The sequence below is a fragment of the Cydia splendana genome, chromosome 1, assembly GCF_910591565.1.
Source record: "Cydia splendana chromosome 1, ilCydSple1.2, whole genome shotgun sequence".
NCBI classification, from domain to species: domain Eukaryota; kingdom Metazoa; phylum Arthropoda; class Insecta; order Lepidoptera; family Tortricidae; genus Cydia; species Cydia splendana.
The window spans coordinates 138,827-155,272 of record NC_085960.1 but is presented as its reverse complement, the minus strand read 5'-3'; the positions used below and the strand labels follow the sequence as shown (position 1 = coordinate 155,272).

The 16,446-nt window shown below is 39.8% G+C and overlaps 2 protein-coding genes across 2 annotated transcripts; both read right to left on the bottom strand.

The window, feature by feature from the left end:
• Positions 1 to 5,591: 5,591 nt before the first annotated feature.
• LOC134798539 (metabotropic glutamate receptor 1-like) lies at positions 5,592 to 8,718 on the bottom strand. The gene is made up of 7 exons (XM_063770924.1): positions 8,550 to 8,718; positions 7,959 to 8,193; positions 6,895 to 6,964; positions 6,516 to 6,762; positions 6,127 to 6,285; positions 5,763 to 5,977; positions 5,592 to 5,599 (listed from the first exon to the last, which is right to left on the bottom strand). Exons 1-7 carry the CDS (start codon positions 8,687 to 8,689, stop codon positions 5,592 to 5,594), a joined length of 1,074 nt encoding a protein of 357 aa, XP_063626994.1. The 5' UTR covers positions 8,690 to 8,718.
• A 1,592-nt stretch (positions 8,719 to 10,310) lies between these two features.
• LOC134798528 (metabotropic glutamate receptor 5-like) lies at positions 10,311 to 14,714 on the bottom strand. Its single transcript, XM_063770917.1, has 4 exons — positions 14,637 to 14,714; positions 14,497 to 14,589; positions 13,936 to 14,107; positions 10,311 to 10,426 (listed from the first exon to the last, which is right to left on the bottom strand). The coding sequence occupies exons 1-4, from the start codon at positions 14,712 to 14,714 to the stop codon at positions 10,311 to 10,313; spliced, it is 459 nt and encodes a 152-aa protein (XP_063626987.1).
• Between the last annotated feature and the right edge of the window lie 1,732 nt (positions 14,715 to 16,446).

Genomic DNA, 16,446 nt, shown 5'->3' with positions numbered 1-16,446 from the left:
TGACCATTTGTCATAGAAAAGGAAACTCTTATACCTGCAAATCTCCAGAAAATCCGCATTTCTACGGGACAAACTGTAGACAATTTCATGGAATGCTCCATTGCCAAAACATGATAGGTTGGTGGTAGAAAAAATATTAGGAATACAAACCATATACATATAAATTCTATGTTAAGTGTGTACTAACTTATTCTTGGTTAAGTACTAACTTATTGTCTACTCTATACATAGGTAATTACATTTAGCAAGACATGTTGGCCGTGGGTACCAAGCTCAACATGTGCTAGACTGGCGTCCAGCGCTGGTTTTCAGTTTGGCCCCTTTTTGTTGGAGGTCTGAGAGGAATGTTGATCTTTTCTGCGCCGTTAAGCAATCTATTTATATTTGAAACGAAACTTATAGATGAGCAGTTATGAAATTGCAATAACATTACTTTTAAAAATGTTATTCTCGCCCTCTTGTGACTCTCTATATGTAGTTAAATCTGTATGATCGATAAAATATTGCTTAAACTGCTTTTGTTCGTAACAAATCGACCTGTTTTATTTGTCATTTTAGTTTAGTTTGCTCAGCTGCCGCATGGCGCTAGATGTAATGTCAGGCGTAATGTACGGCCAAGATGAGTTTGACCTGATAATGTAACAGCTGTATTGTACGTAGTAAAACTATACATATACTGGGTCAAGCAGATCTTGTCAGTAGTAAAAGGCGGCAAATTTGAAAAATGTAGGCGCGAAAGGATATCACCCCATAGAAAATTTGAATTTCGCGCCTTTTTCTACTGACAAGATTTGCTTGACCATCTATAGTAATTTATTGTAATGTATTCTTGACTAATTGCTATCTTTGTCTTTTGTATTCTTATTACTATCTTTGTATTTTGTATGTTTTAATTTTGTTGTTAATTCTCTTGTTATTCATGTTACCTGTCGTGATTGTTTCACCGGATGGTCTTATCGGAAGATCAGCGCTGGAAGTCGCCAGCAACATGCTGAGGTGAGACCATTTCGTGGCACTTTCTCTTTTTTATGTTTCTCTGTTTAGTATAAGTTTTTTTATTTTGTGTTTGTGCTTACGAATAAAATTACTTCTATTCTATTCTATTCTATTCTATTCAATAATTTAATAATATGGATATCAATTAAAAGCTAGTGAGAAGGCCATTCCATATATATAGGTGTCATACCTATCCACAAATAAAACAACAAACAACCTTTTCAGTTCATTAGTATTATCATTAAGCGCTTTACACGTAAGGCAGGCCGTCGAATCAGACAGAATGGTAAGGGCCCCCGCTCCGAGACGTTCCGGTACAAAAGCTGTTCATAGTAATCCAGCAATAAAGCTGCTGGCATGATGGGCACTTTCACAGCGGGTACGGCAGCGAATGATTTATTTGTACACCTACATTTAATGTGTAAATAAACTTTGTTTAATTTTTTGGCAATAGTTGTTTTATTTACCCATTTATAATATTCTGAGCCGACATTGTTAACTTATCTATAGAGTTTAGTAAACAAAAGAGACTTGACAACACCACGAGTGACGAGAATTGTCAAATGTTGTATCTACCAAATAGAATTTAACATAGTTTTTAACATTCAACGTTAGTTATCGGCGTATTAAGTCTGACCGCAGTTATAGTCACTAGAGTAGACTTATTAGCATAATAGAGCATTTAGGAATATTCTTATTTGACCTTTTGACCGCCAGACTCACTAGACGCGCCTTTTCATACAAACGTAGTCCACATTTTTCTCTCTGGATAATAACATTAAATATTTTGATACAATTTGTTGTACAGGCGTAGGGATGTGACGACCCCATCGCCCGCTGGTTTTACCAGTGCAATCAGTCAACGCAGGGCAGCTTGTGGCGAGCTGTTGGGGATTAGCGACCTCACGTACCCGAGTGCTCCTGGAGAGTTCTGTTACCCGCAAGGAGGGTGGGTGGGACAGGATTCTCTGCCTCTGGCTTACCTTAGCCGGCCGGCCAGAGTGGAGTCGTTAGAGCTATAAGCTCCAGGGGTGGAAGTGAAATATGCATAAGACGCGAGTTGGCACAGTGGCTGTTAACAGCCACTGGGTAGAAAGCGGCGCACACCTCTCGACACCCCTGAGCCGCTCACACCGGTGTTGCCCTTGAGCCATCCTAGATGTCGCTTTTTGTGGGGGCCCATCTTGTGAGGGCGAGTCACCGTCTGCCGGAAATAAAATTGCATACCGTTTTATTAGGCAGGCGTCCGGTTTTTTACCCCATAGCTCAGTTCTTAGTCCATCGCTTTCACCCAATAACCTAGTTCATTTTAGATTCCATCAACTCTCAATAGTCCTTACACCCTAGCGGGTGCTGCCTCTGCGTGCGTCCCATGACACGGGCAAGGGCAGCCTCCGCTCGGTGTACCCCTTACATTTCATTAAAGTGTCAAAAGGGCCTCTACGTGTTGGCTTCGGCTCCGCGCACGCCTCCCAAAGGTCCGGAACACCATTGTTCCGTGATGGGAAAGACATAATAATAATAAATATTATATGACATTTTTACACAAATTGACTAAGCCCCACGGTAAGCTCAAGAAGGCTTGTGTTGTGGGTACTCAGACAACGATATATATAATATATAAATACTTAAATACATAGAAAACAACCATGACTCAGGAACAAATATCTGTATCATCATACAAATAAATGCCCTTACCAGGATTCGAACCCAGGACCATCGGCTTCATAGGCAGGGTCACTACCCACTAGGCCAGACCGGTCGTCAAAACATATCAACATCAACTACACCCATGCCCCTACGTTTGTTCTTTTTTTTTTCAATTTTTTAATTATTATAAGAGTTAGGAGCATTTAAAAATTTGTATGAAATCTGTCTTCCGCTCCTAATTTTTACAATAATCAAAAAATCGAACATAGGGGCATAGCTATATGGTTAATATACATTAAATTATGTAAAAATATTTTCCATAATGTCAATATCCAGAGAGGAAAATGAGGACTACGTTTGTATGGAGCAGCGGAAGCGGCCATCTCCCTTTCCTCTTAAATAAGAACGTGCCTAAAATATTTTTATTACCTATGCTTTCACTGTACTATACTGCATATGAGTCGGATTTTACATTTAGAAGCTATAAGAGTCACAAATTTTGTACGCATAAGGCTAAAATGAAAAATAAGAATAAGTGACACCTACATTGAAGCATGCCCGGGAATGCTGTTCTATATAGAAATATAGGTAAATTAGGTAGGTATTTGTGTGATAGTAAAACATAGTAATATGTGAAATATGTATTTATTAAGAGCCGGTTTTGTGCATGCTTGCATGCTTAGGAAGTCTTTTAGGAGCGCCTTCTCTAATTTTTCCCTTGATCCACGAGAAGTTTTCTGGAAGAAAAAGAAGGAAATAAGTAAAAGTAGGTTCATGTGGCAGCGATGGAGTAAATATTTTCACATGAGTGCAGTCTAGTGCACCCAAAATATACACTAAACAATCGCCAGGAATAATATCCATTAAACAAGGCAGCACATTAGAACTAGGTGCCTTAGTTAAACCTAATAAGTATTGCATTCCCAGATTATATATCCCAGAGATAACTACTTATCAAACAATAGGTAGGTACATATCTCAATGCACAATACAGCCGCACTCATACTTATTCAAAAAAGTAAAAAGAAAAGTCACAGTTTTTTATGTCTAATACTTAATTCAGTGCTCAAAAGAACTTACCTTCTGTTTACAGCATCTACAAACTGCTCGAGATAGGTTCAGGCTTACAGTAGTGTGGCCAATCCAGTCAGTAGTGCTCCAATGGACAAACCATGATCTTGACTAGTCCCGCGTTGGTAGTTGCCATCAGCTAGCAGGTGTAACTGTTACACACCAGCAGCTGCTGCTGCTGCTGGTGGTGTAGGTGTGCTGCTGGTGTTGTGTATACTGTTAGAACCTAAAACAAATAAGTACCTAATTACAGTACCGGCCAATAATATATCACCTCCATGCTTTTACGGTATAATTTTCCTTTTTTATATTTCTGAGTGACTTCTACAGCTTTAGGTAGTTTAGTACTATTCCTTGTCCAACGATGAGAAAAATTGGTCTCATGTAATGATTTTTTCATAGAGGTTTTTTGTTTTAATGTATGGTCAACTACATTATTTTTAAAGAGCTTTTTTAGTAATATGCTGAGTCTCTTATTGTAGTTCACAGTATTTCAGTATTCATAATATCTTATACCTTTAAACGAGCAATTCTTGTATATTTATTTATTTATATGTATATATAGGTATTTCGGGGATATCGGAAACGGCTCTAACGATTTCCATGAAATTTGCTATATGGGGGTTTTCGGGGGCGAAAAATCAATCTAGCTAGGTCTCATCTCTGGAAAAACACGCATTTTTGAGTTTTTATATGTTTCCCGAGCAAAGCTCGGTCTCTCAGATATTATTTATATAAAATGACTAGTAAAATATGAAATCTACAAACTAACCTACTACAAGTTCATACAAAAACACACAAAGGTGATATGTTATTGACAGGTACTGTAAATCTAATTTTGTCAAGTAGATTTTCCCCTTTAGGTTCGGAGGTTAGGATATGAATGTTGAAGTAAATAGTAGCTTAAGTAACCTCTGTTAGTAGGTTAGTAGCATAAGTAAGAGATTGTACAACAGATATCTTAACATACTAACTTTTACATATAATAATGAGGCCGGTACCTAGTATTGAAGAGTTTAGTAGCATTGTCATTAAGACGTCTGTTTTACATAGAATCAATGATTTCAAATATAATAGGGTCTATGCATAGAATACATATTAACTTTATAAGAAACACTGCAATTTTATAGCTTTACCTTTGAGGTGTTTTGGTAGGTAACCCATCACCGTTTTGAGGCTCGGCGTTAAGTTCGGCACATAAGTAAATGCACTGCACACTCCGCACGCAACGCTACGCACTCTGTAAATATGCCGAAACTCTTCGTCCGGCATATCAAATAGGCTGCAAGCGTTTCTTAAAGCTGTTTACGAGATTTTTCTTCAACAGCAGCCGCGAGTAGGAATAATAAAATTTGACTTCCCTGCGAAGAAAATATTGACAATAATTATATACAGCGGAACATTGTAACTAATAACTCTCAATATAAACATAGAAAAACTGATATTTACCTGTAATTTATACCTTAAAATATGATTATTCACTACTTTTGCTTTCACGACAAGGCTTATCGTCATCTAAGAAGCACGTAGTTAAAATTAACTAAGTTGAACTGTCAAAATGGGACAATCTGTCAAATTATCCACATCTTATCCAACTACCATGTTATGCAAATTGTCTTCTATCATCTACCGCTGTCAAATGTGGATAACTCCATATATCGTCTGCAACCATAGTATGGATGATAAAATCGACGATAACGGCCGTTTTATCATCCCATATTGCGTGATAACTACCTTGTCGTACAACCTTGCTAAGCCCGCTGCTCGTAAGTCGTAATTCTAATTATTTAATGGGCCTATGTAGTTAATGTAATAAGTGATAAATGTGATTGCGTGATGAATTGATGATTATATCTTGCAGTTTTGTAAACGTATTAGGACCCTATTGAACAGGGTTTTTAGGTTTTACATGTAAATTTACAAGGTTATCGAGTAGCGTGCTGTAAAGGGGTGGCTTGATGGAGACATAGGAGACCAACCAAGTTTCGACGCTTCTAGCGCCCTATATACCGGGAGTTGTAAAACAGACAAAGATAAGCGCTTACATTTCCTGTGCACATCGGGTCTGTGTCCAGGCGGGCAGAGCCGGCAGCCGGCGTGCGGCGGCGCGCGCGTGACAGCGAGCGGCGCGCACGGCACGCACGTCCAGCAGCACGGCGCCCGCCGCGCCGTCCCTCCCGCCTCCGTCCCGCCCGCCGCGCGCGCCCAGTGCCCCGGCGCGCACGGCGCCGAGCACACCGCTTCCGTGCCCGCTGCACGCCTGTCACCATCAATCATTACATTAATATTAGTAAAATCTCCCATGGTTAAGAGGCCTACTTGAATAAAGCATACACGTATTTTTAGTTTGACTTTGAACAAGCCGCCTAAAAGCCGCTCTTATACAATTGAAGTTCAAGTGACTGGTACCTCTCGGGCGCATGCCGGCCGCCGCGCAGGTGCAGCTGGCCGCGCCGCCAGCGGCCCACACGCACGTAATGCCATACCTCCCCCTCTTCGTCCCCGGCCGCGCCCGTCTCTCCCTTGCCCGGCGCGCGTTCGAAGCTCATCACGTCGTACTCACTCAACCTGCCCAATGAACAAAACTGTTCCCTTTGTAGTTACAGAAGAAACAGAAAAGTCATACCTACTCAGTGTAAATTTCCAACAACGACAATATTCAATATCACGGTTCATGCGATACAAATAGCAATATTTAGGCAGACTAAATTAATGTTTAAAGAAATACAAATTAAAGTGTTTATGAATCAAAATAAAGATTTAAATACAAGAAGGCGCAATGTTGTCATGCAACTGACTCGGGCGGCGGGTCGCCGTTGTCGTCGAAGGCAACCTGTGCGCCGTCGGGTGCGGTGAAGCGCACTCGTTGGAGATACGCCTGGTAGAGCGACACATTGAAGGGCAACATGGCGGCGCACAGGCCGGGGCGGGCGCCGCAGCGCGCCGCGCGCATGGCGTGCAGCGCGTGCGCGAGTGCGTACACGCCGCGCACCACCAGCGCTAGCTTCGGCTCCTGTGAGTAGCCACGAGCTAGCGACTCTGTGCCTTGAAAAACCGTTAGGATAATTTTATACGATGTAGCACGGCTGCTTAAAGTATCGCAAATATATATATTAAGGCTTGGCTTTGAAGTGCGAGAGAAATTTTTATCTGCCTATAGAAATGATTGTTACCAACCAGTACAGGCTTGAACTCCAACGGGCGGGTTCGCTGCTAGCGAACAGTTGAATTTCTGTTCCCAAAATTCCTGCAACAGAACATTAGGTAGGTATTTTCAGAATGCAGTGAAAATTCTTATTGAAATTGGTTGAAACGTGCTATTATTTATTTAATTATTTATTTAACATTTTAACATTTTACTATGGTTAACTATAAATAATCAGTAGCCAATATATATTATATATTATAGGGACATATTATAGGGACATTCTTACACAAATTGACTAAGCCCCATGGTAAGCTCAAGAAGGCTTGTGTTGTGGGTACTCAGACAACGATATATATAATATATAAATACTTAAATACATAGAGAACAACCATGACTCAGGAACAAATATTAGGTCATTACCTATGAAATTGGCGTTTTGTTCGGAGAATTTCAACGAAACACGAATTTCCATACAATTAATTTTGCGGATATTTTTTTGATGGCTAATTCAAACCAAACAAAATTTTTCCAGTAATTTTTGACACCTTTAAGGTATGTTTTCAATATCTCCATTTCTTGAAAATTGGTACCATTAGAAAAATATAAGTAATTTTAATACTCGAACCGACAGCACATGAAAAGACCTATTTTCAAGGCTTAATTCTGAACACTTAACAATAAAAAATAACAATTAATTGCTGTCAAGCAGTTTGGCGAAATCATATTGTAGTTTTATTGTAATTGTGTATGTACTTTTGTAAAAAAAAAAAAAACTAGGATCAGACTTATATCTATGAACAAAAACGCCAATTTCATAGGTAAGGACCTAATATCTGGATCATCATACAAATAAATGCCCCTTACCAGGATTCGAACCCGGGACCATCGGCTTCATAGGCAGGGTCACTACCCACTAGGCCAGACCGGTCGTCAAAATATCAATGAACACTTTTAATTTTATGTCCATTTGTATCTAAATCCCGCACACTGGGCGCAGTCTTTGTCCTTTGAAATCTTCAAGGGAGACCACATATTTGTTAGTTTTGTATATCGCAACTTTTCTTCACTTAACAGCAAGAGATTGAACGGTTACCTGGAACCAGGGGTTCCTGGTGTTATTCCTGGGGTGCAGATTGTGGTAGTGAGTGTCGAAGCCGGCAAGATAGGGCGAGCGGATGCGCAGCGTGAGCGCGCCGTCAGCCGGTGCCTGGAGGCCGGCCACCACATCCCCGCGGTCGGCCCAGCCGTCGCTGCCCACCAGCCGCAGCCGCCGCACCGGCGACCGCGCCATGCCCGCCAGCAGCGCGCGCGCTGTCCGACCCTCGCACCTGTTACCAAATTAGAATGGTTTTGACAGTTTTGCTGTAGTCCATCAAAGTTAAAACTTGGCATTCCTTCTATGATGGTTGGATAAGGTTCTATAATGAACTGCAAGGTTACTCTAGCAATTAAGAATATACTCTAAAAAGCCTATTCTTAATTAGTTCATTACACCTGGTATTAATTCTGAACAAAAATCTTAATATACTTCTGTATTCTTCACAAATGATGCTCGAAATGTTAGACACAACGACCGAGAGATCTATGCTGAACCGTTTTGTCATATGAGTTAGTAAGCCTCGGCGTCCACCTCTTGCAACTCGGACGCGACACGCTGCTCTCTTCCTCCTCGCACGTGACTCACCAGCACACAGCGACCCGCGGGCCGCGCGCCAGTCTCTCCAGCACTGCATCTACCTCAGCCGGCGCGGGCGCAGCGCGCAGCCCCTCCTCTCGCGCCACGCACACGCCGCCCACTAGCGCCTCCTCGCGGAACGCTGCCATGCCGCTCTGCCCGTAGCTCTCTGTAACGACTCACACTGCCTGATTCAAACATTAAGATACGCAACAAAAAATAATCAATGAATTACGCCAATTTTTTTTTGCATAATTCATACTTAAAAATAAAATACCTTTTTCTTATTTCAATGATTTTAACAATGTCCCAAACAAACTCTATTGGTTGCATTTGTGGTTGCATTTCTGTGCATAATTTGTTGCATTCCGATGCACTTTTTGATGCTTATCTGTGTCGGGGTTGTCATATATGTAATTAAAAATAATTATAACAAGGGCCTATTTTAGATTTAAGCTAGTTATTAATTTATTTTTATTAAAAAAAACTCTATAGGTATTTTTGTTGTCACTCCAGGATAACTTTGAAGATTTAGGTAAAAGAGAATTTAGATATAAAACAAAACAAAGGAATTACAAACTTCTAAAGGGGCTCTGGAATAAAACTTTTTTAGATTTAATGATAAAAATATATTTCGTAGTGTAACGTACTTAGTACATTTTCTTAAATTTTGATTAAATTTTTGGGGTGAAAATACTTGAAAGCAAAATACCTTTTTCGCATTTCAATGATTTTAACCATGTCCTAAACAAACTCTATTGGTTGCATTTCTATGCATAATCTGTTGCATTCAGATGCACTTTTGGGTGCTTATCTGTAGGTATCGGGTGAAACGTGCTATTTTTGAGGGTTAAATGAAATTGCAAAGCTCCGGCTTGTCCATAAAAAAACTATAGCACGTTAGCACAGAAAAACAAATTGAAATTAAACTGTAAAAATGTGGTGTCTAAAATGCTTGCTGGGGGAACCTATTTTGGAGTGAAAGGGTGAACAAAAATTATATTAAAGAACTTTATTTATTACTAAAATCTTGCCTATGAAATGTTAGTGGCTAAATCTAAACCCGGGACTTCTGTGTGAACCTCTAACTTGATTTACTAATATGACACCTAATTGTTGGACTTAGCTCAGTGGAAAGCTGGGCCGCTTAAGAGGTCCAGAATAAAGCTTCACACAGAATTCCGCTTATTTAAGAACTAATTTTTTAACACTTAATTCTATGTACCAGGATTTTTTGAGACTTTTTTTATGTTACTCTAATGGTTGCTCATGATTCTAATTTGACTCTAATATTTGTAGCTGGCGCTGATGCCCTGAGGCTCAAGAGTGAGTTGTCTAAAGAAATCAGTCAGAATTTTCGAAGGAATTGTGTCTTCAGGGGATTGCCACCCTACCTTTGTTTAGGCCCTCTGTCCTGCACGTATGAGGAGGTCATTCCAAGATGACATGCACATTTGATCTGAGAACCCCTCTGGGGACCCTCGATCGCATGAGCCCTATTTGTTGTAAGACCACACATACGCCATGGTGGTCGGAAAGGTGGAAGCAGTTTGAGTCCTTCGGAATTCTCCACTGAGTGAGTACAAATGAAGTTAGTTGTGATCAACTCCACAATGGCGCGAAACGTTGTGGGCTTGCTTTTAACCAGGCTTTTGGTTCTTTGCACGTTGACTCCTGCTCGAGGGATGGGGGCGCTCCGCTAGAAAAATAGAACAGCTTTAAGTGCGGTGAGCTCAATGTCCAATTGTTTCATGTTTACTCTAAGAGCGGTCAGCATCCAGCCTTCTCGGGGGAAACCAGCTTGTCACCCCGCAGCATCAGAGGAAGGTTTACATCCTGAGGTCGGTCTGTTCTATCTTTATAACTTAAAGGGGCATCAGCGCCAGCTGCAAATATTACAGTCAAATTAGATTCATGAGCAACCATTAGAGTAACATAAAAAAGTCTCAAAAAATCCTGGTACATAGAATTAAGTGTTAAAAAATTTGTTCTTAAATATGCGGAATCTAATGTGAAGCTTTACCTCTTAAGCGGCCCAGCTTTCCACTGAGCTAAGTTCAATCAATTGGGTCACGTTAGTTAAAATTAAGTTAGTGTTTCACAGAGGAGTCGGGGGGTGTACATTTTTAAGTACTTACATACAGAGATGTATTTTATTTGAAATAGTTTTTGGGGCCTATTTTCTATTTTCAAAATACAAAATAATTTATAGTAGCTAATGTAGGTAGGAGAGTTACATCTCTTCTGATGTTACCGTCCTGGCAACTCTCTCATTGGATCTGTTTAGTAACGTCGTACATAACCACAAGCGTAGCGAGTGGTTAAAAAAGTGGAATCTTGAGTGTTGCGAGGGTTTCAAGGTACGAGAGGAGAGGAGAACAAACTTTTCTGCCCTGGTGAAACACAAACGAGACGATTTCATCACACCAACGAGAGGCATTATACTAGCTGTAAAAGATTACAAATCTAAATTAATGCTTAGAATAAATTTAAAAGTGGAAAAATTACTGTCTTGGGTGAGACTTGAACTCACGGCCTCTGGAGTTCAAGTCTCACTAAGCTTAATAGCATCGTTCGCAGACGTTTCTGCTTGTTAAAAAACTAAATTAATGGTTTTAAAAATTGGCCGTTAAAAACAATCATCCATCCATCCTACCGGTTAATATGAGCAAACAATTAGAAATTTGCACTTTAGATAGAAGACTGATTGACACACTGTTTTCAAAGAATAAAGAGTCTTATCAACTCGGAAATTCCGAGTAAACTTTTTAATTAAGACAAGGTATTCACTGTTCATTGTACCTTTTATCGGAAAGTATTTGTATTTTTAAAAAGTATTTTGAAAATACCTATTTTATATTTTGTATTTGAAATACAAATTCAAAAACTATTTTGTATTTTGCATTTGAAATAGTATATTAAGGAAGTATTTGTATTTTGTATTTAAATACTTTTTATAAAGTATTTTTCACATCTCTGCTTACATAGATAAATACAAGCTTTCCTTTGGCAGGATTTAGAATTTTAATAAAGTTGTTAAATATAATTTTATTCACCTTTCATCTCCACAATAGGTTCCCCCAAGCAAGCGTTTTGACACTTTTGACACTGTTTCTGAACGCAACGCAACCATATTAGATCGAATGGTTTTATTCTTGTATCCATTCACCGACTCACTCACTCTATTCTTTCTCAACAACTCCCACTCACTCACTCTCAATATCACTCTGTATAATAATTTAAGTTTTTATGGAAAATACATATTTTCCTTGATAAAAAGTAACTTTTCATCATCCACCAATAGACACCACTTTTTGTAGCTGTTTAATTTTTACTTTCTTTTTTGTGAAAACGTGCTATTACCTTTCCAAAAAGAAGCCGGAGCTTTGTTATTTTATATACCCCTTGAAAATAAGCACGTTTCAATAACTATACTCATATTACCCCCTTCTATAGTAGTCAGGGCAATATAAGTACGTAGGTATGTTATATATATACTAATAAGGTCGAACATAAGGTCTCTAAGTAGTAAGGTCGTACCGTAAAACGGGGTCAACAGAAATCGCGGGGCGAATAGAGAAATTTTGAACTTTTTCTTTCAAGTTGTTATATTTAAAAACGTACATCTCTAAAATTAGTTTTTTATGAATACGTATATAGTGGACTATTTATTCTCTACATTGATATCAAAAGAAGTTAATCAAACTGCTTAAAAGCTAGATTTTTTTTACTTTAAAGTAAGGCCTCTCCGAGGTAAGAAATTAAGCCTGTCTGAACTTTGTTCTAGCGGTAAATGTAGTGACATTAACGTAGTTAAAGTTAGCTAACCTGGTAATATAGTATCTGGAGTACCTAAATAATAAATTATATCACAAATTTCCTCTATAATGAAGCATTTTTTTGCAAAAAAACTATCAACAAGCAATTTTACGTGAAAAAGGGGTCAGTGGACACGCATATGGGGTGAATAGTTACGTTATAGGGGTTGATTAGATACCACAAAGGGGTGAAAAAACACGCCTTGGGGGTAAAAAGACACGACAAAATATTTTAGTATCAAATAACTGTTTAACAGATATATGTACTATTTGCCTATAGAGTATCATAGTATCAACATAATAATGTCCAAATTCGATGACTAATATGACAACTAAAACATCATATTTCTATTCACCCCTTTCTTGTGTCTATCGACCCCGTTTTAAGGATATGGAGAAAACAGGTAGTTTTCTTTGATTTTCTCTAAATTGGGTGGGTCAAAATTTATTTTACAAATGCAAAATTGAAGAACTATTAACCAAGACTAATAAAATGATGTCAAAATATTTAACTTTTATGATTTGGATTATTGGCGAAAATCGTCCTTGAAGTTGAAAATCGTGTCTTTTCACCCCGTTAACGTAATTTATTTATTTATTTATTTATTTACATAAGGAGATCCAACAGCTAACTAAATGACAATGGAATCATAAATAGATATATAGAGCCAATTACAGGAACTCGCAAATAGATATGTAGTAAAAACATATACTTAAGTAAAACGCATCACATACACACACACACACACACACACACACATCGCACACATGAAAGAGATAAGACTCAAACCAAAACTAACAACATTCGCTTACATAATCAAACCCTTCTACCGGTGACAGGACACCAATTAAATAGTGTAAAAACAAAGAAAACACAAAAAAAAAAAAAAATTGAAAAACTAAGAACAAAATAAAGTGTTATGTTGTAACTTAGATACTACATATACAAAGCACTCACTTACGAGATAAATAAAAAGTGCCTAATTGAAACACATTTCCGTCAATTTACGCCTCACGGACGGAATGTCACAATTAAATATATCAATGTCAAGCTCTTTCGTTAGCTTATTCAAATTACGGCTCGCACGGTTAAGAAAACTATTACGTCTGTAGTTGGATGATGTTCGCTTTAATGAGATAGGAGGAGAGTGTCTTTTTAACCGAGAAGGGGTTACGAATGAGATCTGCTGGAGCAATTCCGGGCAATCTATTTCACCAGTTATGATTTTAAGGAGGAATACAACATCAGCAATTTCAGTAATAATTGCAATTACTACGAGGATTTTTATGATGTAAGTAATTGATGTAGGAGGCAAACGAATCGTCTGATGGTAAGCGATTACCGTCGCCCATGGACGCCTACAACACCAGAGGGGTTGTAAGTGCGTTGCCGACCTTTAAGATGATGTATAATCTATTAAGATGATGGTTTTCTGCTAGATAATTGACATATCTTAGCAGTGCAATCAGTTACTGTAAAGTTCTATAAAGTCCAAGTATTTTATAAGACAAATATAGATGGATAGACTTGCTATATATGTCAATCCAGTTTTGTTGCGGGCCGAGCCAGTAGGTACGAAGCGAGCGATACGCACCGTCGGTGTGCACGGCGTGCACGTAGGTCCAGTTGTGCGCGCGCAGCAGCGCCACCAGCAGGCGCGCCTGGTGCCGGTCGGACGGCACCACGCGGAAGAACGTCGCGAAGCGCGCGCGATCAGACAGCTCGCGCGACGTCGCTGAATACGACACCTGAAGCAAATTCCGTGCTTTACAGCGCAGCCTAGTGGGATCGTTCATATCGGGGACCCCCCACACTGCCTATATACCGTCTCCTGAGCGTCGGCGACTAGTCAACTGTAAGGCTGCTGCTCGAAGCAACGTTGGCAGCAAAACCATTATCCATAGCGCTGAATAGATGCCAACGCTCAAAATACGCTAGTGTGGGGTGGCTCGTTAGTGGTATCGTTCACATCGTTTGTATCAGCGACCGTCGGCGACTAGACAATGGTGCGACGATCGAATTGATAAGAGGATCGGCAGTCGGCATGCACAATTGCACACACGCAACCATTAGTTAGTTAGAGTAACATAGTAAGTAAGTAGGTAAGTGTTGGATGGATGGATAGCTAGTGGCTAACTTGCGGGATGGAGAAGAGCTGCAGCAGGTTCTGCACCTGCACGGCGGCGGCGCTGGCGCCCGGCCCCAGCACGCCCAGCAGCGGCGCCCTCTCCTGCAACCGCCAACGTCACTATACAACATGGCCAATGTGGCACAAACCGGCGGCGCTGGCGCCCGGCCCCAGCACGCCCAGCAGCGGCGCCCTCTCCTGCAACCGCCAACGTCACTATACAACATGGCCAATGTGGCACAAACAAGTTTTTGGTAATGAATTTCATTTTTGAAAAACTTTTATCGCTGAGCGCTGACTGTATTTTTCTTTGAACAGGCAACTCATCGTATCACAAACAAAACAACGGCTGCGTATAATTCCTATGTACTTATGGTTACCTCCTGAGTCCTTCATCAGATCAGCGCGATGGCCTCGATGGGACCATTAATATTGCATTGTCACCCAACTTTCATATGTAAGTATGTGAGAGATAGATTTGAACCGAAAATATTTACATACATTATAAGTATAGTAAGAGTAATAATATTCTTTATTGTGTACCATAGAGTAAAAAAAAAGGTAACAACAAGTTTAAGTAAAAGCTTGTAAAAATCTAATATTTATTCAACATCTCAAAAGATTCGAAAGGAATATAGAGTTTCATATGAATGAAATTCAGTATCTATCTACCAGTCGATTCAATCTCGTGTCTACAATATAATAATTTAATCAGAAGAACGAATATAACAAAATGCGGTAATTTACATGGAGACATGTGAAGAGTCTGGAGGCGAAAGCCTCTGTCGTGTGTCGTGTGACGAGTGTCGTGTGACAGTGTCAAGACAAGTGACGGGCGACGACACTCCAGTATACCTACTCGCGGCGCCGCTCCACTCCGCCGCACGCATTTGAATATTTTTTTTATTTACTACTATTACTACCAGTATATAAAATAATCGAGTTTACATATGGTGCTACTTTACCGCCCTACATACCTACCGCGGGATTAAGGACAATACGTATGTACCTAAACTGAAAATCGTAATTCCTGACCAAAAAAAGTAAGACAATCAGGCTGTACGGGATGCTCCTCGTACAGTCTTGAGATGATAGTTGATAATGATAACACTGCAGTTTCCACCGAAATAACGATTTATTGATAATATGATACAATTAGCGGCTTAATGAATACACTCCGCGGCGGTCGGGCATGTACTGTCTTAAAATAAGTAATAAAGTATAATATGCTATGTGACGGAAAGTGCTGACGGGCGAATGTTAACCTTTGTACGGACCGTACATGCTCCCGGGCGCGAGATGAAATTAAGATAAAAAATTACAACAAATATTAGACTTATAAAAGTATGCAATAAAATGATAAAACTTATAAAATAAACACAATATTAAATCATTCACTCGCGGCGAAGCGTCCTCCAACGATGGGTGACGTGGCCTTGTCGAGTCCCCGTGCTCTTGAAAGGTGAGTCCTTGAGTTGGTTTTGGGTTGCACGTTGATCTTAGGCGTGTGTTGCGGGTTGGCTTCCTCTCGGTTGTCATCTCTGGCAACGTACTGAATTCTGATATTCGCAGATGCGTCGCTGGGGGGCACAGGAGGTATCCGCGCCGAACAGCGAAGACTCAAGCGTTTCCATAGATTCACGCTGAATACTACTATGGCGGCGCCTAGTAGTAAGTATAGAAGGACGCACTGGTGGACGTCATGGGTTGATAACCGGGTGGCTAAGATACTAGCTTCACTAGCCTTCATTTGTTCGACTTGTCGATCGATATCCATAAACTGCTTCTTGAAATCCATGCTAATAGACGTAGAAACGTTGTCTTCGTGTATAGGTATTGATAAGTTTATGATATTATTAATAGGAGGCATTACTATCTTCACTAAATCTGGCTGGATATTAAGATTGTTCGTGTGATATTTATGGGCGAATATTGTAAGAGATTCGCTTTTAATGACAC

Coding starts and splice junctions, on each gene's coding strand:
- LOC134798539 (XM_063770924.1), bottom strand. CDS start 8,689: ATGGCAGCGTTCCGCGAGGAGGCGCTAGTGGGCGGCGTGTGCGTGGCG. Junction 8,194..8,549: donor CCGCGGGTCGCTGTGTGCTG/GTGAGTCACGTG, acceptor ATTTGGTAACAG/GTGCGAGGGTCGGACAGCGC. Junction 6,286..6,515: donor AACGGCGACCCGCCGCCCGA/GTCAGTTGCATG, acceptor TTCATTGGGCAG/GTTGAGTGAGTACGACGTGA.
- LOC134798528 (XM_063770917.1), bottom strand. CDS start 14,714: ATGTTGTATAGTGACGTTGGCGGTTGCAGGAGAGGGCGCCGCTGCTGG. Junction 14,108..14,496: donor AGCTCTTCTCCATCCCGCAA/GTTAGCCACTAG, acceptor AATTTGCTTCAG/GTGTCGTATTCAGCGACGTC. Junction 10,427..13,935: donor CGGTGCGTATCGCTCGCTTC/GTACCTACTGGC, acceptor TAATATTTGCAG/CTGGCGCTGATGCCCCTTTA.